Below are 27051 nucleotides of genomic sequence, written 5' to 3'. Positions count from 1 at the left end.
ATCACAAAGTCCGAATCTCAAAGGCCTCAAGATCCATCGTCCATTGAATAAAGCATATTCGTATACATTTTTTGTACAGTTCCATTGGTTTTAGACAATTGTCGCTTCAAGATATCACATTGCCCACTGCTGCTTTGTCTGTCTCATTAAAGCCAATCATGAGCAGAACATGGGATATATAATCAGTTCATAGCTATATATCATGAGCTTTTGTCCCGACAAAGTTATCAATTGTACACGGCATAGCATTGGCCCAATGAGTGGTTATTTAGGATATAAAATAATTTGTAACATTCACAGATAAAAAACCTTTCACTGTTCGTTAAATTTCTTTGAGAAAAGACGGCGTTTCTGACCAGCCCATATATCTCGTGGCTTGCTGGCGCTGGATGAACACGACTAAAAGTAGTACCGGTCGACTGATGTTGCGCAAAATCAGCTGACAACCATATGAGCTGTGTTTTTGATTTGATTGCATTTGCTGAATATATTTAAGGTTCCATTGTGGGAGGATTGCTTAATATACTACTCTTTTCCAGTCCGAACAAATTGTTTCACGTAACTAGTATCGTATGGTATTTCACCATCAATACGCAATTTAAAAAGACGTGTAATTCGAGACTAGTGAATTAAATGAATGGAAATAATTGACCGCGATAACGGTATAGTCTCGATTTCCAAGTGTATTTTCTTACAAGAAAGTCTTTGTCTCGCTAGGTCTGGATGACAGAATATCGATCGAAATTATGTCATGTTCCACATTCCAATAGTGGAGCTCGCACTGACACGAATTCGTGAGAAGGCCACTTGTTCAGTTGAATTTATTTCTGGCCTGGGCGAGGCGGAGTTCGGTTTGTCCGAATCAATTACGCAGTTTGCATGTATTGAGTCGAGCCGGTTGAACGCAGCTTCGTATTTTCCTTTGTTCTTTACCTCGACAGTTGAATATGGGAAAATTGTAGGGTATCTCTGTCCTTGCAAAACTTCCTTCTTTGTACATTTAAAGGATCTGTTCTGTCCCATTGCTCAATAATGACAGGGTCAGAAAATGTAAGATTTTACTATTACTTGTTGTGGTAATGCTACAGATCCTATGCCTAGGTTTTGAAGTTTGTGTCTTATAGTGGTGCAATGATTAAACAGAGGCCCTACAGGACATGTGCTCTTTGGAATAGATTAATGCCACCGTTCAAGAACATTTTGAAAACATCGTGCATGTTCAGTATCACCCCAAATAATTGCAGAAAAGCAACACTTGAAACTCTCATTTTATTTCTTATTGTGGTTATTTCGCTGTCAAGAATTCTCCATTGTTTGTCCATAGATTATCGAGTTGTAGATTAACATTTTGACAGAAGGCCTAGATGTTTTAACTAAGTTTCTGTCTTGTTTGCTTGAGGTGTGATAGCAACAGCAAGTCGTCAACTTTATGTACTGGATTGAAGGTCCACACCCATAGACACATAATTATATAACCATATAAGGCCTATACTGCATTAACGATCGTCACCAGAGTTCGACGCTTGCCACCTTGTAGACGATGTCTTGAATGATTAGGCTCACATGTTCCACATTTGTTTGAAATTTGCAGGGCACTAAATCTTTTAATGCATTACCACCAATTCTACAGCACATACATGCCCAAGCTGTAAACGTAGGGGGCAGTGGCGGAGCCATGTTTACTTCCGAGGGGAGGAGGGAGGATATTTGCCCGAAAAACTTGTTCGGGGAATGTTAGATGAACAATGAAAATACCCTTGCCTGTCTTGTCCAATATATCCTTTCTTCAGTGAATATTCAATTCAACGAACTCGTGAATATTAAATGACTGCAAGGGTGTTAGCCAGTTGAACTTGACCTAGTTTATACATTACGCAGTAACACAATTTTTACCCTGCTAGTCTGGTCTTGCAGAAAAATCGAATACGGGTTTCGCCGCTTGATGGATATCTACGAAGCTTGTCCACCTACATGTTCCTTTAGCAACGGTGTACGACGTTTAACGCATCTAACCATTGCTTTCACAAAACGATAGTAGATGTAATACACGTCGTACGACGTTGCTAATGATCAAGGTCTAAAGAGCTTGAATATATGATGCATCTGCAAAGACTATGTAACTGGGAGCTCAAAGATATGCAGATGCTTGCTTGATAACCCGAGCGCCCATTAAGCCTATAGCATGCATCTGTACGTTGCAGTTCAAGAGTACATTCTGTCCTCTGTGAGATAAGTTTCCTCATTGCACACCGGAAACTTTGCCCGTTTGCACCACTAGAATTTAATTGGTATTTTATGATTCGCTGAGATACTATCAAAATTTGATCTAAAGATCCGCCGCTGAGGTATTATATCATATGATCCGATACTATAATCACAAGTTATCTAATGTATTTTCTGTACCGGATATCCGTTTTCGCCGGAAATATTCTAATCCTTAATCTGAGATCATCACACTTTTAATCATAGCTGTATGTAATATACAATTGCTATATTACTTCCCCCATCTCTATTCCTTTTGGGTTTTTGTCAGGGTGGGAGTATTAGTCAGGCACACACTAATAGGAGATGACTCTACGGGGAGATGACTTGTTGGTGGACATGGTTGTCCCTATGGTCAATTGGTCATCTCATTCTGTGATCCACCCCCATGGGTTATACCCCTTGCTAAGAAGCATCCAATTAGATCAATACTTAAGAATAACTATATATGAAAGGCTCTTGCAACTTGCTGGCGTCAGATTGTGATTGCAGGTAGTAACCTCCACGACCTTGGAAAGCTAAGGGTTTTGTGGACATGGCGGTTGCTATGCTTCTTTAGGGACAGCTAAGATCAAGGTATACATCAGTAACAAAGATGCCGAATTTATTTTTGATGATGCATTGATACGATTGTGTCTCATGTTAGTCCAATAATGAGCAGAAAAATAGAACGCAAAACTCTTTTATTTTTTTTCATAAAGGATATGGCTGCAGAAGAGCAATCGTGACCTCAATGCGGCTTCCAAGAATTCAACTGCAATTCAGTTTTTGAATGAATTTATGTCACGTGTTCTATTCTATATTGGTTGATTTTTGAATAACGTCATAGCATTTACATATTAAGTGCATGTACACTGTAGTTACACTCGAATATTTCCATTTAAAGTGAAGTAGTTATATTACTACGTAAAGAAGTCTTCCTGTGGTACAGTTTTATTGGCCAAGTCCCATTAGTGACCGAAGGCTCCACAAGTTAGGAATCACCAAACTGTTGGAATGCATATTTACATTTATGGTATACTATATAATCGCTCAGTATAGGTCTTTTTGTGGCACAATTTCATCAGGAAAGTCACCATTGAAGACCTTTCAGTTACCGAGGTACCGTGTCCTATGTCCTAGGCGATTTGCACGTTAGGAATCCCCAGACTGTTGGAATGCATATTTACATTTAAAGTATACTATATTATACCTCAGTAGCCTGGGTCTTCTTGTGGCACAATTTTGTCAAGAAAGTTGCCACTGATTAGGCCTCTAATGACCGAGGTACCGTGTCTTATTTCCTATGCGCCGGGTACGTCAATGATCCCTCCACCGATCGAGTAGGATAATGCAGAATTCCTGTCTGTGCTCATTGTATACCGCCTTCGATAATCAAGCCAGGTGCATTCAAAATGAACGTTATACTTCATTTACATTGAGGATAAAAAAATTCCAGGAAAACCTTCCTTCGGGATATAAATTGAAAGCGAAATCCAAAGAAAATACAATTTTATAGTCTATAATGTCGTCGTGACAAAAAAATAAGTTCAACAACCTAGTGATTTTATTATCACTCAAAATTAAAGGTTAGCCGCCTACACCAAATTTTTGTACTCTGTACCACCATAGCTTAGGGCTGAAATATAGAGACACCACCCACCAAGCTCTTGACGCAGTATCCAAACTGTTTGGTGTACCGACTAGCCTTGACCTGTCGGTAAATTTGAAGTTCTGTTCCTTTTAAAACTTCTTATCTGGTGTTTGAATTTGTCTCTGATACTATTGCTCAGCAGTGTTCTAGATCAAGTTCAAGATTTTGAGAAAATTCATTTCGTTATCAATGGAATGGCTCAGTCGGTAGAGAATTGGATTGGTCGTCTGCCTGGCGATTAGCTGAGTTGGAACACTGTCTTTTTGTGGCAGAGGAATGGGTCAGTTGGTAGAAAATTGGATTGACATCTGCTTGGCAATTAGCTGGGTTGGAACACTGTCTTTCTGGGGCAACGGTTATAGCTCATTCAGTAGAGAATTGGATCGTCGTCTGTTAGAACACCTTGCCCTTTAGCTTGGAGATTATGTGTCGTTGGTTCAGTGGCCAGTGCTTCAGGAGATTGGTCCGATGTCTGCTTTCAACCTGTGGCACAATGGTTCTGCAAATGTACCCCTTCAATGAACGAACCTTCTACGCCACTGTATGTAAAAAAGGGAGCAATAAATAAAAACCCAATCACACGACTGTGAGCCATATCCTACTCTTGACACGAACATGACAATACCTGAAAGATCCAGGTCACATATACAAAATGATAAGACTAGAGCATAGCTAGCAAATCGTTAGGTGGATGTCGTGTAACAGGTTGTAGCTTGTGAGTCATTCAGTTATTCAGCCGCATTAACCCACAGTTAGGGCGTGGAGATAAGTTGAACATTAGTAATCTTATAGATCTATATTATATATTGTGGGCGATCTAACTCATTGTCGGTACAGGATCCAATTTCTTGACGCCCGCATGTGTCCCCGTAATTTTAAAGCATTAGGGTGACGCTTTGTGACGTCTTCACATACCCAGTTAAGCTATATGATGTCCACACAAGGCCGAGTCGTGCTATGTGAAGACCTCAAAACTTCGATTGGTGATGCCAAGTTAAAGCTAAGTGGTGCTATGTGACGTCCACCCAAGCTTAAGTTGTTGCTATGTGACGTCCACACAAGCTTAAGTTGTGCTATGTGACGTCCACACAAGCTTAAGTTGTGCTATGTGACGTCCACACAAGCTTAAGTTGTTGCTATGTGACGTCCACACAAGCTTAAGTTGTGTGACGTCCACACAAGCTTAAGTTGTGCTATGTGACGTCCACACAAGCTTAAGTTGTGCTATGTGACGTCCACACAAGCTTTAGTACTGGCATTGCATTCGTGGAGCTCAGGTGATGCTTTGTGACTTCCCAAGGTCTTTGGTGGTGCTCCTTTAATGTTTGTTACACTATAAAGTATTTAAAGATTCTTGTGTTTTTACAACACACATCGCTAATGTGTTGGATTTTTATTCAGATTTAGATGTAATGGAGTCTATTCCCGAGGCAGTCACAAGTTAAGAGTCATAATGTATCAGTGAACTCCATGCTTATATAATCATAGTTCATATACTAGTCTGAAGGGAGTGTTGACAAATCGATGAAACTCTTTGTTTTACATTCAGACCATCCACGCCCTCCATTCATCGATCAACATGATCAATATGGGAACGGCATCAGCTCATCCATCAACATGTCCCTTCCATATCCGCAGGGTCACGGGCTCCGGTTGGATCTCAAACCAGAGGCTCTGGTCGGTCGGTCTCAAAAGTTATGACTCTTAATTATAGGTGTTGTCAAATTTCCGTTCTTATTAGAGGGTTCGCTTTCCAAATTGGAGTACATATTCCTGTGAATGTTGTTTCTGTGTTGATAAATTTTGATCGATCTCAAAATCGGAAAATCTAAATACGTTGTCAATTCCAGCTACTTTACATTAAATGGTTGGTTTTTGTTTAACCTAGTCCCTAAACATGACATAGTAGAAACTTTCCCTACAGCTTTGTGATTGATATCAATGAAAACTATATAACACCTACCTTCAATGATTCAATATGTATAGTCATTAACGATTGAATGACCAAGGTCAATGATCAAGAAATGATTTGACCTCATTACAAATTTCAAACATAAGGATTTAAAATAGAGGTAATAAAAATATCAACTCATGTGACTGTTGGCAAAAAAACAGTCAGCAAGTAGGTATTTAAATGCTTTGTGACGTCCATTAATCTTGTAAGTGCACAGTGAGATATATCAACCTATTTGGACGGAAAGAATAGTACATTCAAGAATATACAGTTAATGAATACGAGTATGCTTGTATGCCAATTACTCCATGCTTGCCGTCAATAAAGGAACTATATATACAGCGCTCTGATCAGTATATTATGCAAATAAGTGTCTATGAGCGCATTAAATCACCAACATTGGTGCCCCAATGTACACAGAAGCAACATGAGGTGTTTCAAAGTCTGTCTGTATACGTGTTAGCCCGACAAATCTTGCCCTATCCGTTCCTCGAACGTGATAACCGTGACAATATCCGTATATCCCGTCCGAATAACGGATAGGGGCCAAATTTGTTGCACCACCACTTATACAGACTTAAACTATAAAACAACCATAGGGCCAATATGTACACGGGGGCGTAGTATACGCATATACGTAGTTCCGCATTGCATTTTGATTTCAAATCAAATAACTACGCGTGTGTGTATATGTGCGCATTAAACCGTAATTTTAAACGTCGATGGTGACCCCGGACCTGTAAACACAGTATGCAATATACATACACCGAACAAAGATTTATTATGCTAAGTTATTAGCCTAGTTTTCTTCGAAATAATCATAACATGGTATATAGAAAGATCGTGTAAGTTGTATTTATAACTTCATGTATCGTGTAATGTATACCACAGGTCGATTGCATATTTTATTGGGTGTATGTAGACTTGGATTTTAGTGCAATGGTGTGGTCTGTTTGGTTCGATCATGTGGTCGTGTTGTCATGGGTCTGAGTCGAATATCGTTTAAATATTACATAGTATATGAAAATTCATAGAAGCATCGTGTTTGTTGTCGTACATTGGTGAATAAATAAAAATATCCCCACTTATGCCTGTGTAGTAAAGTTTGAGATCCCCACAAGAAGAAAATGATCGACCACTGCCTGAAAAAATTTTCCCTCTTTGCACACTGATTGCCGTTATTAGCCACGTGTCGTGTTGTGATGTCCGAATTGTGACTCAAATTTAGCTGAAATAGAACGTTAGTTATATGCCATACGAAGCTTCTGCGTGCAACGTGTTGTTGACACACCCAAACGCAGGGTGACACCTCCTTTTCAATGCATTAGTCTTGTACATTAGTCTTGATAATACAAACAAGTAAAAATTGTTCTGTATACTTTGTAACACATAATGCATCTGCCTTAATATCATTTAACCCATTTTTAGAGGCAATTTAGGCCAAGGTCGTCGTTATACATAGAAATACTCCTATTGCTGATAGCAGACACGAGTGGGTGACGATTTCATGTGACATTATTAAAAAATGTCATAATCTTTTATCATACCGAATCTGCAACGGTGGTGAAAGTCGTGAAGAAAATGAAATGTCATGCTAAATAGAACACTAAGAGGTTCCTGATCCCTAGTGTGTGGTAAGGTACACTAAGCTTATATGCTCCAGGTCCGCATAAACATGTCTATTCAAGTATCCTCGATCAAAATCACACTTTCTTAGTCCTAGTATGTGAATAGAGTACACCCAAAGCTGTAATATACCAGGTCTGCATACACGATGATCCTCCAAGTAGCTTCGATCATTATAACACTCGCGTATTTTTTAAATCAGGTTTCCCTGTTGGCGATGCCTTTGGAAGAGGATGCGTGTAGTATAGGCACAGGTTATTCATGTTAAAGATGCAATGTCATCTTTCAACCCTTGCCAAATTGCTAATGAAAACGTCGGAAACACCTTCTTCACTAGCTAGCCCAACAAGATAAAGGTACGTAGAGCGTGGAACTCTATTTAATTTCATTGGGACAGATACATCAAACTTTAATGACGTTGAACGTTAAGTAAAGAGCAATTGTGGGCAATTTAGAATTGATCGAGCCATCGATTTGCCTCCTGGCGAAATGTAACAATAAGCTTTTTAATTGCATGTGAATCTATTTACGGTTGTAGAATTATGTTGCAATACATTTACAGATAACTATTTCTGTTAGCTTGTTTGAGGCTCCGGGTCATTTGAGTTTTTCACCTCTGTGGGGGTCTGTGACCAGGTGGGCTGATCAAGTTGACCAATTCTGAGATTCAGATAGAGAAAAGCGTGTGTAGCAACAATCCCTTGTTGACCATTAGCCCTATGGATCATCAATCTAAATCGAGAACTTCCGGTGGTATCGCCCTTGCTGGGGAGTCATTGACCACACTGGTGGACTGGTGTGTATATAAGAAAACCAATATGTGGAGCATCAACCCTATGGATCATAAATCTATATCGAGTACATCCGGTAGTGTCGCCCATGATAGGGAGTCATTGACCAATTAGGCAACACACTGGTGGACTGGTGTATAACAAACCAATATGTGGAGCACCAACGCTTTGGATCATCAATATTTCCGGATGTTTTATTTCTTGAGGGAAAGTCGTTGACCTATGGACATAATATTGATCATAAATACTCGAATAGCAATATCTTGTGAAGCAATAACCTTAAGGACCATACTGGTTTTCGCCATCGAGAATGTACTGACTCTTAGGCCATTACTCTGTTGATTAATACAGCAGACTTTGTATGCTTGTGGATCGGGATCATCCTTCAAAATCAACTCATCTTATGCTTTCAGTGTGGGTTTTCAATTTTCAAAATTTTACGCCTCGCTGTCTTAATTACAGCAATATTGTGAAACGGCTGATGTCAGTCTGCATTTACGTTTATCAACGTAACAATTAGAGCTAACAACATCCATTGTGTATATATTGATATTTAAATTTTATATACGTAATATCTTTCCTAGATCTGAATAATAATCGACAACTTCCGTCTGCAGCTAGTTAACTCCGAACTACTTTATAAAAAAATCAATACACTTGGCATTAAAGCGAGGATAATTGGCTTCCGATGACGTCAACGGTCTTAGAAATAGTTCCAAAATCAATAATCAACATGAATGAAGCCACTAGTTACTTCGTTGGAATTCGGTCAGAGACCTTGTTAGTCTCAGCACGGTATCTTGTAGGATGAGTTAAATTTCGGTGTTTAAAATATGCCAACCTGCAATCTAAGGTTTGGTGTTATTACACATCGCATATCTTAAAGAAAGATTCTTAAGAGGCTTTGGCCTCGTTGTAACAGTTAAAGCTTTCCTATGGGAAGTGCCACATCTTCACAATGTCAAGCAATTTAAGGAGTGTTCTTTTAACAAATTTTATAATCATAACCTCATTCCTGTTGCCTCATGTCGGAATGCTTTGAATAACCGGAAATCAAAAAAGGAGGTTTTTAGTCTCGGTTTCAATTAAAGCATTTCGATACACACTACAGATTCTCTGTGGTTCCTGTATTTAATATATAAGAAGAATATGGACAGATTATAACCACATTATCGCAATTAGCACTCAAGCCAATTTATGTATCAGTGATGTCGAGATATCAATCGTAGATCGGTAGAAGATGGATCAACATGCACTGTTCTTATCCACCATTGTGCATGAGCGTCTGTGAATGCTACAGTCGGCAGATTCAACATTTATTTAAACTCTTAAATGGCATTTTGTTCACGTATTGAGTCTGTCCTTGAATGGCACAGTCGGCAATCTCAGCATCCATCTACTTAATCCATCTGACAGCTTTCGAATGACAAATTTAACAGAACACGATGACGTTCTTTCAGACATTGATTCTGAGTACGTTGTGGGAAGAATTGCTGTAAGGCTTGGCAATTTGAACATCGGTCATTGACGGTCAATGAACTAATATATCTAGGAGTTGTTAGAGCATAAAGGACAATGTTTATCAGCTCCTACTGTCTGTTGATGTTTTTTTTTCCTCCCTCGCCTTATTCGTTTTTTGATCCAAGGTTTCATAAGAGGTTTTTCTGATCCAAGGGGTTTATAATTGGTTTTCTGAACTAAAGGATTCGTGAGGTTTGACCTAAGGGGCTCGTGAGAGGTTTTATGATCCAAGGGGTTCATAAGAGGTGTTCTCATCCAAGGGATTTGTAAGAGGTTTTCTCATCCAATGGGTTCATAAGAGTTTTTCTTATCCAAGGGGTTTATAAGAGGTTTTCTTATCCAAGGGGTTCATAAGAGGTTATCTTATCCAAGGGGTTTGTAAAAGGTTTCCTTATCCAAGGGGTTCATAAGAGGTTTTCTTATCCAAGCGGTTCATAAGAGGTTTTCCGACCTCTGGTATTCCTTGAGGATCTCCAACTCAAGGAATTCACATAAGGCTCTCCTCTACGGGATTTGTAAGGTGTTCTTGAGGTGTTCGTGAGATTTTCTAATCAAAGGGGTTCATGAGGTTTACCTCAGTTATTCCTTGGAAGTTCTCTGACTCCAGGCATTCACAGGAGTATCCCCAACCCAAAGAATTCATATAAGGCTCTCCTCTAAGGAAATGTTTTGATCTAAAACAATCAATATAGTGTATGTTATATCCGCAAGGAGATAAAAAAAAAGGCAGTTATCTGTGTAAATACTTCAATCTGGGTTAACTAAGGTCCGGTTTGGTCACTGATATGGATGTATGGCGCAATACGTTCTACATCTTCGAGATTTGATTTCATTATGGGCAGACTTAGTTTTGATTTGTCATTTAAAGGGATTGTAAAGTGTTTTCTAAATTTCGTATGTGTATCGGGGGACACTGATAGTATCAATTTGCACCATTCCAATACTCTTCCGATGGTACTTCAGAGGAGTCCATTTCTTAACTACTTTTACACCGGATTTTGCCATTCTTTGGACGAGAGTTTGATTGACGGAATTATCTTGCTTGTACGGATTTTTATTACATGTTAAAAACTCAATACAATGCAAGTCTTTATTTTTAGTAAATTTTTTCATTCGTAAACAGGTTTAAATGCGTAGATCATGTTCAATGGAATTTAATACGTTTTATGTGTAGGTTTAATTAGTTTTGACTTAATGATTAAAAAGAATGCGGTCACCAATGCGATTGATGGTTGTTTTTTTTATATTAAAGACGTCATGATCATTAGAGAGTGCATACATGTATGCTTAAATCAATAAGTAAAACAAAATCCGTATGTAATAATATATCCCACCTCCAAGATAGCCTTGTTTTATGCCTTGACTGCAATAGCCGCCTTTCATGCAAATGGGTGGGCACTGACCCACTGACGCTTCCCATAAATAAGCCACTGACACAAAATATTACTCCAGATTCAATAATTTGACCCGTTGTGGTTGAATGAAATTTAGTAATCCATAACATATTTCACCTCTGGTTGATCGGTTGAGATTGTATACCACTTAGTATGCCGGTACATATTATTGATCGGTTATTAGTGCAGGTGCCCTTTAGAGAAACATGTACACTGCTTGGATGTTATTTCATCATTCTGAAATATCTTCCTCATTATGCACAATAAAAAGATAAATTTTACGATAGGTCACGAAAACATTAGGTTTCGCAATGTGTCGTTGTCATTGCAATAGCTGGAAGGCGAACGCTCGGAGCTGTACAAGAGGATGTTGTGCAACTGACCTAGTGCTGGGGGCATGTACATCATGATTTAATTGTTCCTTTAGGGTGGAACAAGGTGACCTTAGATTCTATCCCTTTCTTTTGTTGATGTTTTGTCCGTCCAAATAGCTATTGTACAGTGGTAGGTTTCTGTGTTCAAAGAAGAGTACAAACGTGGCAGCAACAATAACTGAACCAGTGTTGGCAGCAACTTCAGTATCATCTAATTGCTCCTTTAATATGGGACAATGTGTCTTTTTGTTTTTGTTTCGTGGTTCTCACTCACTTTTTTATGATTGATATTTTTCCTCATTTGATGAGTTCATTAGCTGCTACCTGTGTTTCGACAATATGTTTTTTTGGATTTCGGGTTTCTATTAGCGGTTTAGATCGTTAGTACTTGCTTTATTTATTCTAGATTAGCTGTATGATGTGAGACGATCGGTCCAAAAAGCTATGGTACAATGGCAGTTTTCTGTGGTCAAAGTGTCGATACACAATCCGAATGTAGGAACCGCATCTGATGCAGTTCTGGAAGCATCTTCAGTACCATTTAACTGTTCCTTTTAGGGACTTTAAGTCTTGCCTCCATGAAGTAAAGTGACCTTTGATTTCTAAACCTTATTTCGCAATAAACTCGTGTGATCAATAAGCTTGCCAAGTAGTCCGAAACATCTTCCTTTATTCTAGCCTCTGATTTGGCTGCCAAAAATATCTATCCGCTGCTATTTTTGATTCAGATGTTTCGGTCTACTCGCAAAGTTGCAGTTTTATCTTGTCAAAATGTAAGCTGATTACTCAATGCATAGATGTTGCTGTTTTGTAACTATGAAGCACCTGCAGCAGCCAACCGAGTGTCGGACGACCTTTAGTAAAATATAGTCGTTATTTCCTTGCGATCAGGACCAAGGTGACTTTTAGCATGTCAAATAGCATCTTTCTATGGTCCAATTACACAATAGAGATGCAATTGCAACACAGCTTCCTGAACTACCTGCAGCAGCTAACACAGTGCTGGACGACCTGTAGTTATAAATAAATATATCGTTATATCCATGCGACCTGGACCAAGGTGACCGTAAAAATTTCTTGCTTCCTTTGTTTTTTGTTGGTTTGTTCAAGAAAGGATGTGAATGAGACTGTCAGGCTAGCAGATTATGGGGCATTTCTACTATTTTTTACCTGCAGCAGCTAGCCCAGTGCCGGTTGACCTGTAGATATATACTTATAGCCCAGTCGTTTATTCCAAGGTGACCTAGATTTCTTGCTTCTTTTGGTTTTTTGTTGGTTTGTTCAAGAAAGGGTGCGAATGAGACCGCCAGGCTAGCAGACTTAGTAGTCAGGCACATTACAAGCTTCCCTTTGATTTTTCATATCCAAACAGTTCTAAGTTGGCCTTCTCCATTTATAGTCCTAACGTCTAAAACCTTGTTACAGAATGCAGGAGCCCTTAGCATTAGAGACGTCCTTCAAGCAGAGCCATTGGTGATATTTTTTACGTCTTTGACGATTGATAAGCCAACCTTGTATTCCTTTATTGTTTACTACTTTGATTTTGCTCATAAGCTTCCTTGAAGATTGGCCTCGAACATTTAGACTCATTGCAAAAGTGTGCCCTCGGCCACTTAGTGTACAATCTATGACGTCAATAGCGATTTCCTTGGAAACTACCATTATAGCTCCTAGCTGTTAGAATTTCGCAATTGAATCAAATTAGCGGGAAAATCACGGAAGTTGATATGATTGAATTAACAGTTGTTTACAGGAGATTATCAGCTTCATGAGTGTTCTTTTTTTTCAAGAAATAAAATACGGATCTCGATATCTAAAGCAATAATTTAACTTTAAAGACGCCGTGCTCATTATCATTGCGAAATATCTTCTTTATTACAACATATCGAAGACCAATAAGATATGTTTTCTCACCTTTAGACGATATCTTACACTAGAAACCTTACAAACCCCTTGAGAGATGAATTTATAATTTCATGGGTAGTGCTTCTATAGGGCATTTGATGACCGAAAAAATTAGGCATTTGTGTCGATGTTTTGACAGTATCAAAGCTACTTTGGATGTTAACAAGATTTGTTAAATGTGGCTGGCGTAAAACTCCAATGATGCCCATGACCTTTGACCTATTAATTAGAATTGCGAAAAATTTAGTAAGAGCATTGCTTCTTCTGTTGATGTCTTTAACATTAGCATCAGGTGTTGATGAAATTCAAGCAAAATGAAAAAAAACATAAAAACACCTTGTCATCTTCGTCTTCTTCCTTTATACGTTTACTGGCTTCCACAAATAAATCATCTTTTTAAGAAAAAATTCCGGATTTAAAGCCCTACATTTTATGTATGTTTCAAGTGGGTTTTACATAATAATTGTAGAACTTGCTAAAAAATATTAAAAATAGACTAAAATTAGGTCGAAAATCTTCACACGTTATTTATCCTTCTAGTGGGTTTTAAATTATAATTACCGAGTCCACAAACATGCTGAAAAATGTTAAAAATAGACATAAATTAGTACGAAACTCTGCAATCCAATTAATTGTCTATCTTTAAATGGATATGAATCTAAATTTAGAGACGATAGTACACTAAAATCCTGTTCCAATATAACCACTTCCGGTAATATGTAATAACATAACGGAAATTACATTTTTATCTTTTCTATTAATAAATAGTTTTTCAAGAATTGACAAAGTGTTGCCGTTTCACTGTTCATTTCTCATTACTTACTATATAGCAGAGATTTTCAACCTTTTTCTTATTATTGCCCTTCAACGATCCTTGATCGATTGCATAATTACCTTCCCGATTGAAATAGTCTTCAAATTTTATTTGAGACTACATATCGCCTCATTACCCCCGAATATTTCGGGATAATTACCCTCAGGTTGAAAACCCCTGCTATATAATATCCAGTCCAAAACGCTTGCTGATTCTTATACCTTACCACTAAACCCATAAGACACGGGGTGTCCCAGTTGCTAGAACTGTGCTGGGCTCAATTTCCAGACATGCAGCAGGTGCTCTGAAAGAGTTGACATTCCATCTTTTGGAAATATTATGTTCCAAGGTCTATCTATTTGAGGATGTTGACGAACCTAGTCGTAGAGCTCGAGGTCGATCGCTTGTCTATTAGCGGGTACCTTCTTGTTGCTAGTAGAGATGCATCTGGTGCTCTGAAGAACGAACTATTATCCACAAAGGGGGACACTCTTGATCTCTGCATAAAGAATCAAACTTTGACCCAAGCATAAGTCATTAAATTCGTAAGTAGGCTAAAGTCATTTTCTTTGACGTGATTTTTGTCATAGCGCATTCGATTAGTTATACTGTCGTGATCATGTGTTATATAGGACACGTTACACAATGTTATACAAGGTCCTTATACGTTAGTTCCTCTTTCGTTATCCAGTATGACATCCGCGTTCGAATACTTTTCCTTGTGTTGTGAATCATTTCGCAAGAGTTTGATTTTCTATGGACCTTACTGAAGAATTTCCCATATTTTATAGACTCTTTAGAGATATTTCTCACTCCGGTTTCCTTTTCCTGTTCCCCAATCCGGGTCTATAATCCTGTTCCTCGACCAGGCTATATCTCGCCAGTGTCCAAAAGGTGGTCCCAGGTTATAACTTATAGTCCTGTTGCTCAATCCTACTACCTGGCCAGTTTCTCAATAGTGGTTCTTAATCCTGTTATTTGTCCAGTTCCCCAATCCAGTTCCCTATCCCGTTAATGAATAGACTAACAGTAAAGAACTTCTTCCCTCTTTCCTACCAGCTGTGCCACTGTTTTCGCAATTTGGGGGATTTCAAACGAATCTACATATTGTTTTAACAATATCGTATAGTATTGTCTGTGAGAAAAAATAACTCTTCAATGGGATAAGAAATAGTTCACATTACTATCTTAAAAAAAACGGAAAAGAACTATCCTTTGCCTTCCTCCATAATTGATACGGGAATCTTTGATACAGAGCCAAGGTTGACTGGGGTTGGGCCATATGAATGTATCTAAAAAAAGGTGGGGCATTGGCCACTCCGTGGGTTCAATAGGTGCTAGTTTTCAGGACACACCTTTCGATAAAATAATGAAGGAGTATCGGACAGCTTTTGTCCTTAATACCTTTAAGTTCAAAGCTGCTAGGATCTTATAGGCATATACTGTATACTTCCGTGTATAATGCGCACTTGTTTTTTTATTTTTTGACGGCATTGGTCGTTTGTATCATATCAACTGTATAGCACTATGCTCAAAGTACGTTTTGTAGATAATCAGACGATCCATAACACAGGTCCTAATTGGTCTTTCTAGTAAATAGATTACATGGAGAACTAGTGCTTTGTATAAAGCAGAGACATCCTTGAGCCAAACTAGGCCCTAGTATGGGAAGCAGTGTTGTTCGGTCAGTTTGGATAAGTAGGATGTCATGATCTCCTTTCCCTTGGACTTCCAAGATATATTACTTATGCATAATCCCATAGGAGTGTCTTCTCTTGTCCCATTTCCCCCGAAATGCTGTTCAACTTCAATTAAAAGCATCTAATAATTTTTTAAAGTTTCTTTATTCCAGTATAAACAATAGGAATAAAATTAACGACAAATGATGAGACATGAAAACAGAGTCTACAGGACAGTAATGATAAATTAACATTGAATGATTTTAGTCTCAACCATCAAGTCCCTCCTTGCTTAAGTTTAGGACCAGATGGAGACTGTATTATTCCAGATCAATTAGTCCATTGGATTATAACCATTTTGATTAAAAATGGACTCAATGATCTGGATTAGATTTCAAAATGGCAACATGCAAATTATATTTTTTTATTGCAAAATATGAGGATGGTGTTTCAAAAATTTTCAAATTTGGAAAAATTAAATTTGAAAAACTTCAAATTATTTTTAATTCAACTGTGATTTCTTTTGTAAAAAAAGTCTGAAATATTTTTGAAACCGGCCCAAATTACAGCTCACAACCACTTTTCAGAATTTTGGTCTACAGAGGTAACCAACCATGGAATTTCTAAGGAAAAGATCTTTTTTTCAGGGACAATCTTGACAGGGGAAAAAATTTAAAGAGACACTTTGACAAAAGAAACTGACCCTTGGATGAAATGGGGCACTTGTTTTGTCAAGTTGCAACTTTAAGCCATTTTCAAGTCAGTGCTTTGTTTTAAATAAGTTTAAAATAACACATTTGTTTAATGATGTATTGTATATCGTAACAAAATTTTAACAAAACTGACATACTAAACATTCAAATTCTTTCATTGCTTTTTCATTTTTACATTTTTACATCTTTCATTTTGTGAAAGATTAAAAAAAGTATGGAAACTTTTCTCAAGACAAACTAAAGGTTTACTTTTTTAATGTTCTCCTATGAACAACAAATACCAAATAGAATTTTATATATTTAAAGCCACACAATGTGGGCTTTGTTTTGTAAAAACACACAATGACATCACGTACACCAAAACACACACTCTAGAAAATTTTTTCCATTTTCTTGAATTTTTTTCATATAAAATAACAGCGGAAATAAATAATTATTTCATCTGATTCAAGGGTTACAGTATCTAATATAGATGTAATTATATGCGCATATTTAATGACATCAATGTATCAGAAACACCAAACCCTAAAAAATTCAGATATTAAATTTACGAATAAATTAAATGTTTTGGACAAAAAAAACTTTAGACACATACTATGTGGTTGTATAGCTTATTCAGAGACATTTCTGTTAATCTGTAAAATATCACATTTTCAGCCCAATATTTTTTAAAGTTATTTTCTTGGAGTGGTAGTCTTCAAGAACTATTGTTTTTACCCGTCGTTTTAGACCTTCCAAATTCCAAAACATAAAGTCAATATTCCTTATTCAATTTTATATTCCAGGGATGAATCGACCTTCTGTTAAAGTTCAATACTGATGGAGTCTTGTTTAATAAATAAAATTTTTTGAAGTCAATTTGTTATCCTAATAACCACTTTTAATCCTCCAGCACTTTTGGAAAATCAAACTCTGGAACCAGTTGATCGGACATACTTTTGTCTGATCTCCATGAGAATTTGTTTGCACAATTTCGGAACCAAGGATGTCCTAAGATTTGTTCTGCCGTCAGTCTATCACTAGGTTCGCGTCGGAGCAGAGTTTTTAACAAACACTTGGCCCTGGATGACAGAGAGTTCGGAATTGAAAAGTGGCCGCGGCGAATTTTTCCAAATAATGCCGCTGGCTGAGTATCATGAAAAGGATAACGTCCAATAAGCATAGTGTACAGCATGACTCCTAGACTCCAGCAGTCTGCAGCTTTACCAGAATATGTCCCAATAGCACTTAGAATCTCTGGACTGACGTAGGCTGGACAACCGTGTTTATCAGACATAAGATCGTTGTCTTCGTTATCCAGCACTGTTGCGTCTTCTAAACTGTCCAATTTTAACTTTGTTCTGAAAAGATAGAAATAATATGACATAAGTTTCAGTGCATTAATTATTAAGTTTTTTTATATGAGAAATTTTGAACTCTTTGCCTATTCTTCTCTGACAAAAGATTATCTGGCGTTTTTGCTCCAGTATGGGCTCATGAAGATTGGCAACACAATGCAGTGAAAATGAAATATTTTGCCAGGACTGCAACATTAACTCTCTTCACCCATTGCTTTTTTGCTCCAGTTTGGGCTCAATGAAGATTGGCAACACAATGCCGTGTACAATGAGATTGATATATTTTCAAGGACACAGATAATATTAATCTCTTGGAAAAAGGTAGATATTGATTTTCTCAGGCTATATCTATCTGCTTACTATTGCTGACTGTTTCTATAAATAGATTGAAGTCGTGGGAGCGGTAAGGAATGTTAACGATGTAAACATCAAATAAGGGAGATAAATATTTTATCTATGTTAGTTTATAACAATTTCTTTGATAGCCTAGACTCAATGGCTTATGTCTATTTTTATCGATTTGTAATTTTGACTGAATTCCTACTTGCTTATGCAAGATGACATATCAAATATATTTTTTTCACCTAGTTTATGAATGGGTCTTATAAGATCAAAAGTACTTATAGCTGATCAGAACAATTCATCCAGTAAGACTTATTTTGTAAGCTTGTATAAGATTATTATCATAATAATAAGAATCATCAATTTGAATTTGGTTAAGTAAAAAATTGTGTGTGCTTTGTGATGTTCAAAGAATTGACATACTTCTTCGAATTTGGACCAATGAATAGTAAGAAATATCAATCTTCAGTAGAATTGATTACAAGTGAAAATAGAATAGATATTTGTTATTCATTTGTACACTACAAGAACAAGCAAGGACCAAGTAGTTCACCTTGTAGGCTACAAAAAGGGCAGATCTGTTTTTTGATAGCGCTGGTATTTATTTACTCAAAAAATGACTTTTCACTTGACTTTTACTTAGTTTTGTTCAAATATTTTTTTTCGAAAGGCAATTAAGGTGATATATAAGGAAAATAAAATCATGAGTCACCTAGATGAAATACAGTAGAAATAATTTGTTAGGACAGCCTGAATAAAATACAAAGCAACAGTTAATTTTCCCCAAGATAATTGGTGTGAGAAATAAATTCTTTTAAGTTTTTATCTAGTAGATTCAAATCTTCCTATTTGTGTGCAACAATCAAGAGGAAACCAGGGCCAATGTTTTAACGGGAAGACAAAATAAACATGAAAACTTTGACAAAGTTACGATCTGTTATTGTTTCTAAATACACTCTAGCTCAAACAAACGCCCTCCCACAACAACCTTAACGAATTCTTGAGAAAGTTTGAAATTATTTTTAGAATTAATTCAAATTTTTCTTGAGCAAGAATGCATTGAGTTTCTAATCAGATTAAACATTGGAAGTTTGAATATTTTCGAATGATTTGGTGCAAGTAATCATTTGTCCAGTTTTTTTGCAAATTTGTTTCTGTTAGTTAATCTCTTAAGGGATAAAAATTCCTAAATATTTGCATTACCAGGTTAAAGAGCTCAATTCATTTAATGTCAAAACGTTTATATTGTAGACAAACTATACATCGGGCTAGCAGAGTTTGAGCTTTTTCAATATTAATATCCTTTTTCCAAGTTTATAAAGTATCCATTTGAAAATAGTTCCATTCAAGATGATCGTTGTCCAAACCTCTTGGCATTTATCTGTCTCAGATTTTCAGTACCTATTAAAAGGTAGGTTAACTCCCAAAAATTAATAATAAAACTCATACACACCTTTCCTTGTCAGTGAATACAAATTTTCGTAATTTAAGATCCCTAAGAATAAGTCCATTTTCATGACACTGTTGAACTGCCGCCACAATTTGAGCAAAAAGTCTCGCTGCCTCCTCTTCCCTCAAGCGTTTTTTGTGTCGGACGTAGGAATGGAGGTCTGATACATGTTTCTCAAAGAAAACATAAGCTTTGGTTTCTCCTAAAATGATTTCCAAAATGTTTGTAATATTTTTATGGTCGTCCACTTGCCAATACGGAGATAAATCTTCCCTGTATGTCTTGATTGGAAACACCTGAAATGATAACAAAGGAGGAGCTCATTAATATGCGCATATTAAATTATATATATATGCTAATTAGTTTAGTTGTTTATGACTAATCAATATCATAAGAAACTAACTCGTAATACACATTCAATTCTATCTCATACTTGATTATGTGCATATTAATTATATGCAAATTACTTAGGATTAATCTTGTATTTTAAAACCTTTAAAACATTTAAAACCCACATTCAAATTTTAATAATTATTATGCACATATATTCTAATTACTGGAGTTCTCTGCAATGATTTGCATATTGCAGTCTTCCTATATCAAATTTTGTGTCTCCAAATTACCATAATTTTCTATAATGATTTATTATTAATCATGAAATTTAATGAGGCCATTTGACAATAATGAGCCAATATCATGTCACTATCCTTTGTTGTCTGATGTGGTCAAGCTTGGACATGCCTTAGACAATCTATCCATCAAAGCTGACCATATGTGACCATTCATTGTAAAGAATATTGGGAGTGAGAGTTAGAAGTCTTGTTCAATCCTGTTCAACGAGCTTACTTCCATTGCACATGTGAGCCATGTCTAGTAATTCATGCCAAAGCAAACTTGGAATAAAACACAGGCCAAAAAAATTCATGACTTATTCAGCTTGCTAATAGTTAAATTTAGCCAAAAGGTCACCCAAATTATGGAAGATAAAAAGGTCAAATATCTTGTGACTATCTATTTGTGGTAGCATACTTCAGCAGAGGTATGATAAAAGCTTTTTTAAAAATGTGGTCAGACTATTGGATGATATCAGCAAAATAATATTTCAAGCTATGATGCAAAAATTGACGAGTCATCATCATATAATGGATGATCAAGCAAATTAGGAGAAACCAATTAAATAATTTCATTAAAAAACTTAATTCTAAATGAAGTTAGATGAAAGCATTAAAAAAGATTTAGAAATTTTAAGACATCGAAAAAAATTTTCACATATTGAATTAGAATACAAAAGGCAAAAGTTGAACATTTCATTGAAATGTCAAGGATAAAGGTTGAAGATTTCACTGGTATTTCAAAGAAAAGCTATAAGATTTCACAGTTATTTCAAAAGACTTAAAAAGTATGTCGTTCTCAGGATCAGCTTCAATTCATATGAAATTTCATAAGCTGATGAAAGATATGAAGTCCTGATGCCATGGCTAGTGCTTTTTGTGATTCAACCCCATGGGACCCTGTCAGTAACTCAATGACTAGACATTACTTATCATCATAACTCATCATTTGATATTGTGTAATAACTAAACGGAAAGTAGGCCTTAAAACATAGTAGTAAAAAGTAGGACAATATTGTCTTTGTAGTCAGAAGTCATGTATATGAGTAATATCTTACTTAATGTCCCCATTGTTTTAAAGGACAATACAAAAGGTTTAGTCATATTATGAAACCCATTTCCTTTTTTTATTTCGTGATCACAAAAAAAATATTTTACAATAGTCATCAGCTGAGTTGTCTTTTCGGAAAAAAAAAAAAAACTAGATACAAAAAAAACTTTTCTATCCAAAAATTTTGAGAAATATTCCACACTTCTTAAATTAAAGTCACAAACAAAAAAAGAAATTCTGGAACTTTTTGCACCATTTCTTTGTTCCTCAAGACAAAGCATGATACCCAATAAAAGTATTGATCACAGGTGAGAAAACCAATCAACAGTCTTGCTACAGGAGCAGCAATATAACAAGGTGCAAATTGCCCATATTGCCTCATAAAGCCTGGATGGATGCAACAATACAGCATATCAAATATTAGGGGGTTAATGATTTGCTTTGTTCTTCATTAAAAGCCTTTGTTAGTCTTTGTTAATTAAATTAACATGGCTGCAATCTGCAATTAGACAATGTCAGTGATCAATATCTGGCCCGGTCCAGGGCTTTGTTGTCCTTGTAACAAAGAGCCTTGAGAGTATTCAGTCACCACGTGGATGGAAAACCCCCCTTTCCCTTGTTAGAAATGTAAACAAAGCCCTCTCAACTGCAATACACTGAATGACTGGTGGCTAGCCAATATATGGACCAAGCAAGAGGTTTGATAGTTCTTTTTGGCTGTTAGCTAGTTTTTTGGCATCCTATTCAGAAAAGTTTTTACAGTCATCTAAAAAAAGGTTTCACAAGTGTTCAAAAGAGTTCCAAAAATTGGTCCAGAGTACCAGTACCACCAAAAAAAGTTGTGTCAAATGAGCTAAGTGTATAGTGATGGAGAACTTCTATGATACTCTTCAATCCCAACCAGGATGAGAAAAGTAGGATGTTACACCTCACTTCAGTCAGATAATCTCTGTAAATGGGTCTCAATCAATAAGGGTCATCAAGCCCAAGGATGGTTCTGAATAGATTAAATATCAGGAAGGTCTAATAATGAATCAGGAGAGGATTGGGAAACAGTTGAACATCAAGCAATACCTGAAAGATTAACTAATTAGGGATTGGGGAAAAAAGCTAAATACTTAAAAAAAAAAAAAAAAAAACACCAAAGACTCAATAACTCACCTTACAAATATACTCTAAGTTGGTAGATATGTCCACTGCTGTATAAATCTCACATTTGTCATTAGGGGTTACTGACTGGCTCTGATCATATAATAAATACTTTCCAATTGATAACACATCTTGTTCACAAGGTTTGGGAAACACTGGAGGAGTGTTTGGTTGAAGATCTGGACTCAAGTTACCTGAATTCGTCCTAGATAATGGTTCATTGAGAAACTTCTTTCTGTGCCCATTGTTCAAAATGAGCTGCCTTGAAGGCCTGGGACGTATCAAACTCATGAAAGATTATAAAGTAAACACCAAACCCAACTTTTTTCTCCTAAAGTTGTGACTCCAGATTTATTTTCAAAGATTTTTCAGCAATTCCTGGCACTAAGGAAGTATCCTCTGGCGCCAAAGTAATCAAAGTTCCTTCTTTGTTTATGCGTTGAATACACACGTGTGTTGAGCGGCAAACTTCAAACAATAAAACGTTCACACAAGGAAACAAGGAATGTCAAAATAAATTGTGATTTGTTCTTAAACAAAATCACAAAAAGAAAGCACTAATATTAAAATATTAAATATGGTCCACAGAAGTCGTTTCTTAGCACCTCAGTTCAAAGAAATAAAATCACAGTTGAATGAAAAATGAAAGTAAAAGACGCTCAAAAATATTTCTGCGTCATATGTTCCATAAAAAGAAGTGCGTTCTTCTTTTAAACTAAAATGATACCGTTAGCCCAAATTCGTAGTCCGTTAAACATAAACTGGTCAGAATAAAGGCTGCCTATTCCCAGGTTCGATGAAGTTGAGTCTTTAATGTGAAATCGTAAGATATTTAATTTCACTATGTGTTGAAACCACCCTCACACGATCTGCTGCTTATGAAATCTTTACCGTTACTTGAGTCACCGGCGATCGAGTTCAACTTCGTCGTCGGTTAACTTCCACTTGAGTTCCAAATATTCCAGAAATTCTTGATCGGATCACTTTTCCAGTTGACTGTTCGGTTTCTCGGATCTTTCAGACGTCTGTAAGTCTCTCTATCTTGCCTGGGAAGGGCCTAATTCGTCCTCCCTCCCCTTTCTAACACTGTGAAGCACAACCGAAACCCTTAGCAGTCGCCATTGTGAGGTGATGTGTAATTACGCCGTTATGTTAAAATGGAGACACTTTTCACCGTTATCCTTCCGCTTGACAAACTGCGCTGTTCGACCGATTGCACACCTTAGACGAATTCTGCAAAAACAAAACGTAAAACTTTATATAAGGCTCACAGTCGTCACGGATTAGGATTTGTTTTTAATCTATAAATCCGCACTAATCCTGCACATCTGAAGGAATTCGGGGACTATTTGATCGTTATATTTCCTGAATGAAGCAAAATGGTGCGCGAGGTGGGATGAGCTGATTAGTGGTTTTCGAAGTCACGTGACCCTCTGACGTGGGGGAGATTCCACTTTCGAGAGCTTTCCCCAGGCTTGACCCAATTTTCTAAATAAGGCAATCGATGACGATTTCTTTGTCCCGGGGCATTTTTGGGCGTGGCGTTGCTAAGTCTCAACCAATGAACATGCGTTATGTTGGGAAACCCTTCCGGTGACGTAATGTTTTGGTTTTGTCCAAAACAAACCCTTTGTTCACATGGGAAAGGAAATAAACAAAACTTAATATGTGACGAAACGAAACGTTTTGTATACCGTAAACACAATTCGGTATGAGTCACATAAAAACAAAAGAACTACCAATAAATTAATGCAGAAACAATGAGCGAAAATTCATACATCCATTCACGATTTTGATCCCGAATGTCGTTTCCTATTGCATTCATACAAAGAACTTTATAAAATTTGTTCCTTTGTTAAAATTTCAACTCCGGCTGGGACCGTCATTTTATGCAGAAAAGTTTTAAAAGAACAAAGAAAAAATTAGAAAAAGGCGGTTTATAAAATCTTTTGTTTAAAAAATGTGAAAACAAAGAAACTAAATTGAAACAAAGAAATTATTAAAAGTAAAATTTTGAAGGATATTGCACTTATTTTGTTTTAATTTTTTTTTTTGCGGAAAATGTTATTGAAATTGAGTTTGGATTCAAAAATACGCCATTAAAAAATGAACTGGTATTATTAAATGTTATAAAAGTAATGAATAAGTTTCATAAGAATATTTGTTTTTGAATAAGATAGTTTGAATTTTTTTTGCTGAAAGTATTATTGAACTCGTAAAGTCGAATATGGATGCAGATTGTATAAAAACATAATAGAAAATAAATTAAAATAGATTTTGAATTATAAAAGGAAGAGTAAAATAATGTTGAAAATGAACAAACAAAAAAGGTAATAAGAAGGATATCAAATAAAACTCTCATTTCGAAAATTAATTAAAAAAAATAATGATTAGAAAGAATAAAAATTGGATATAAATATATTAAGAAAAAAAAACAGAAAAAATACGAAATCAAGACATCTTACAGCCTGGATAAAGATGCCATCTGACATCGTACGACTTTGATAAAGATGTCAACTGAGATATCGACTTACATCGTACGGCCATTATATCGTACATCCTTGAAAAAGATGTCGACTGAGATTGTACGGCATTGACAAAGATGTCGACTGACATTGTGCGGCCTTGATACAGATGTCATCTGACATCGAACGGCTTGATAAATAGGTCGAATGACATCGCAAGGGCTTGATAAAGATGTCATCTGACATCGCAAGGGCTTGATAAAGATGTCATCTGACATCGTACGGGTTTGATAAAGATGTCATCTGACATTGTACGGCCTTGATAAATATGTCGAATGATATCGCATGAGCTTGATAAATATGTCAACTGGGATATCAACATACATCGTACGGCCTTGATAAATATGTCATCTGACATCGTACTACTTTGATAAAGATGGCAACTGACATATCAAATGGAATAGTAAGGCCTTGATAAAGATGTCAACTGATATGTCGACTGACATCGTACTGCCTAGATAAAGATGTCAACTGACATCGTACGATCTTGATAAAGATGTCAACTGATACATCAACTGACATCGTACGATCTTGATAAAGATGTCAACTGATATGACCGACTTGGTAACAAATACACCCTCTCCACCCCTCCCCTTTCTTCGAATTTCAACCAACATACAAAGAACAAGAAAAAATATATGAAGTATGAACTATACATGACATAATCCTTCATTTTCTCTGTAGGATTAAGACGATTATTAAACTAATTAGGAAATGTATTAATTAGGAAACGAGAATTACTTATTACATATTATTATAAGGCGATCAACCTAAGCGGATTTTTTAATTTCCATTTCATGTTCAACGTGTTATATCTTTCTGTTTTTACCACTTTCGAAAATAGAGACCTTGATCTTCTACTGCGAAATGTTAGGAGGGGTGCTAAATCGTCGAGGTTGTTACATCCCAATTCCTCCCCGTTTGCTCGAAATAAGAACGTAACAAGTTTTATGACTTGAATGTATTTTAACATATTTGTTGATTTTTTTTCAAAGGATATTGACTCTTTTTTGGTTGATATTAACAAATATAGTACGAATTTGAATTTATATCAAAACCTTAATGCTTATTTGTAGCCAACGAATTTCGTACCAAACACATTTATTTTCTGCTGTTTTTCACAAAATAAGTAACATTTCAGAGTGTGTTGATTCTGAAGCGTTAACTTTCTTTGTTTGAAAGTTTTTAAGGCTATCAATATAGAAACGAAGAAAGGTGTGAAAGTGCCTATATACGACTCAGTTTAAAGCATTGCAGTATTGCAGTATATCGCGAAATACTGAAATATTAGCATACTCACAATGTGAAATATTTTGACTGAAAGACGCAAAAGTTATTTATTGCGTACCTGTATATGAAAAGAAGTCCCTCGTGGTATCTTGGTTTGAAACGATACTAATATTGTTGATGTTTCCTCCAACTCGCTTAATAGTATAAAGAGAAGCCCCTCGTGGTTTCTTGGTATAAAACGATCAAATGTTCTGATTTTTCCCCCCAGGTCGTCTATAATTTTTTCTCCCTTCTAAATATAGATTCAAATTCGTAAACCGTCTAAGTATATTTTCGAAAGTTTAGATTAGTAAATACATAGGAATGCCGACTGAATGATTCATCCCTTGCATTGCAATATACATGCAGTAAGTATCGGAATTCCGTTATTGTATAAGCTTGAAAAAAGGTGTTCCCCGTTTTATATTTAGTAACAAATAATGACGTAGCGATGTGCGTAGGTAGATCTTTGTGTTTACGTTTATGGTTTACATAAACTAGAAATAGGTCAAATATGAGTTGCTGTTTCTTTGATGTTTATATGAGTGTATATGACAACCGAACCTATATACCGACAAATTTTCATTCATTTTTTTCATTTGTATCTTTATTCAGTTATTCTGTCTATCTTTTATTCATTCATCAAATAAG

At 36.3% G+C, this 27051-nt stretch overlaps 1 protein-coding gene across 1 annotated transcript; it reads right to left on the bottom strand.

Moving 5' to 3' along the window:
• Positions 1–17546: 17546 nt before the first annotated feature.
• LOTGIDRAFT_180174 (hypothetical protein) lies at positions 17547–22737 on the bottom strand (the record flags this gene model as incomplete). Its single annotated transcript, XM_009048392.1, has 4 exons — positions 17547–18006; positions 19799–20091; positions 21660–21661; positions 22695–22737. 4 exons carry the CDS (start codon positions 22735–22737, stop codon positions 17547–17549), a joined length of 798 nt encoding a protein of 265 aa, XP_009046640.1.
• Positions 22738–27051: the final 4314 nt, after the last annotated feature.

The sequence above is a fragment of the Lottia gigantea genome (assembly GCF_000327385.1).
Source record: "Lottia gigantea unplaced genomic scaffold LOTGIsca_121, whole genome shotgun sequence".
NCBI lineage: Eukaryota > Metazoa > Mollusca > Gastropoda > Lottiidae > Lottia > Lottia gigantea.
The sequence above is the reverse complement of the archived record's forward strand: the minus strand, read 5'-3'. Positions and strand labels throughout refer to the sequence as shown.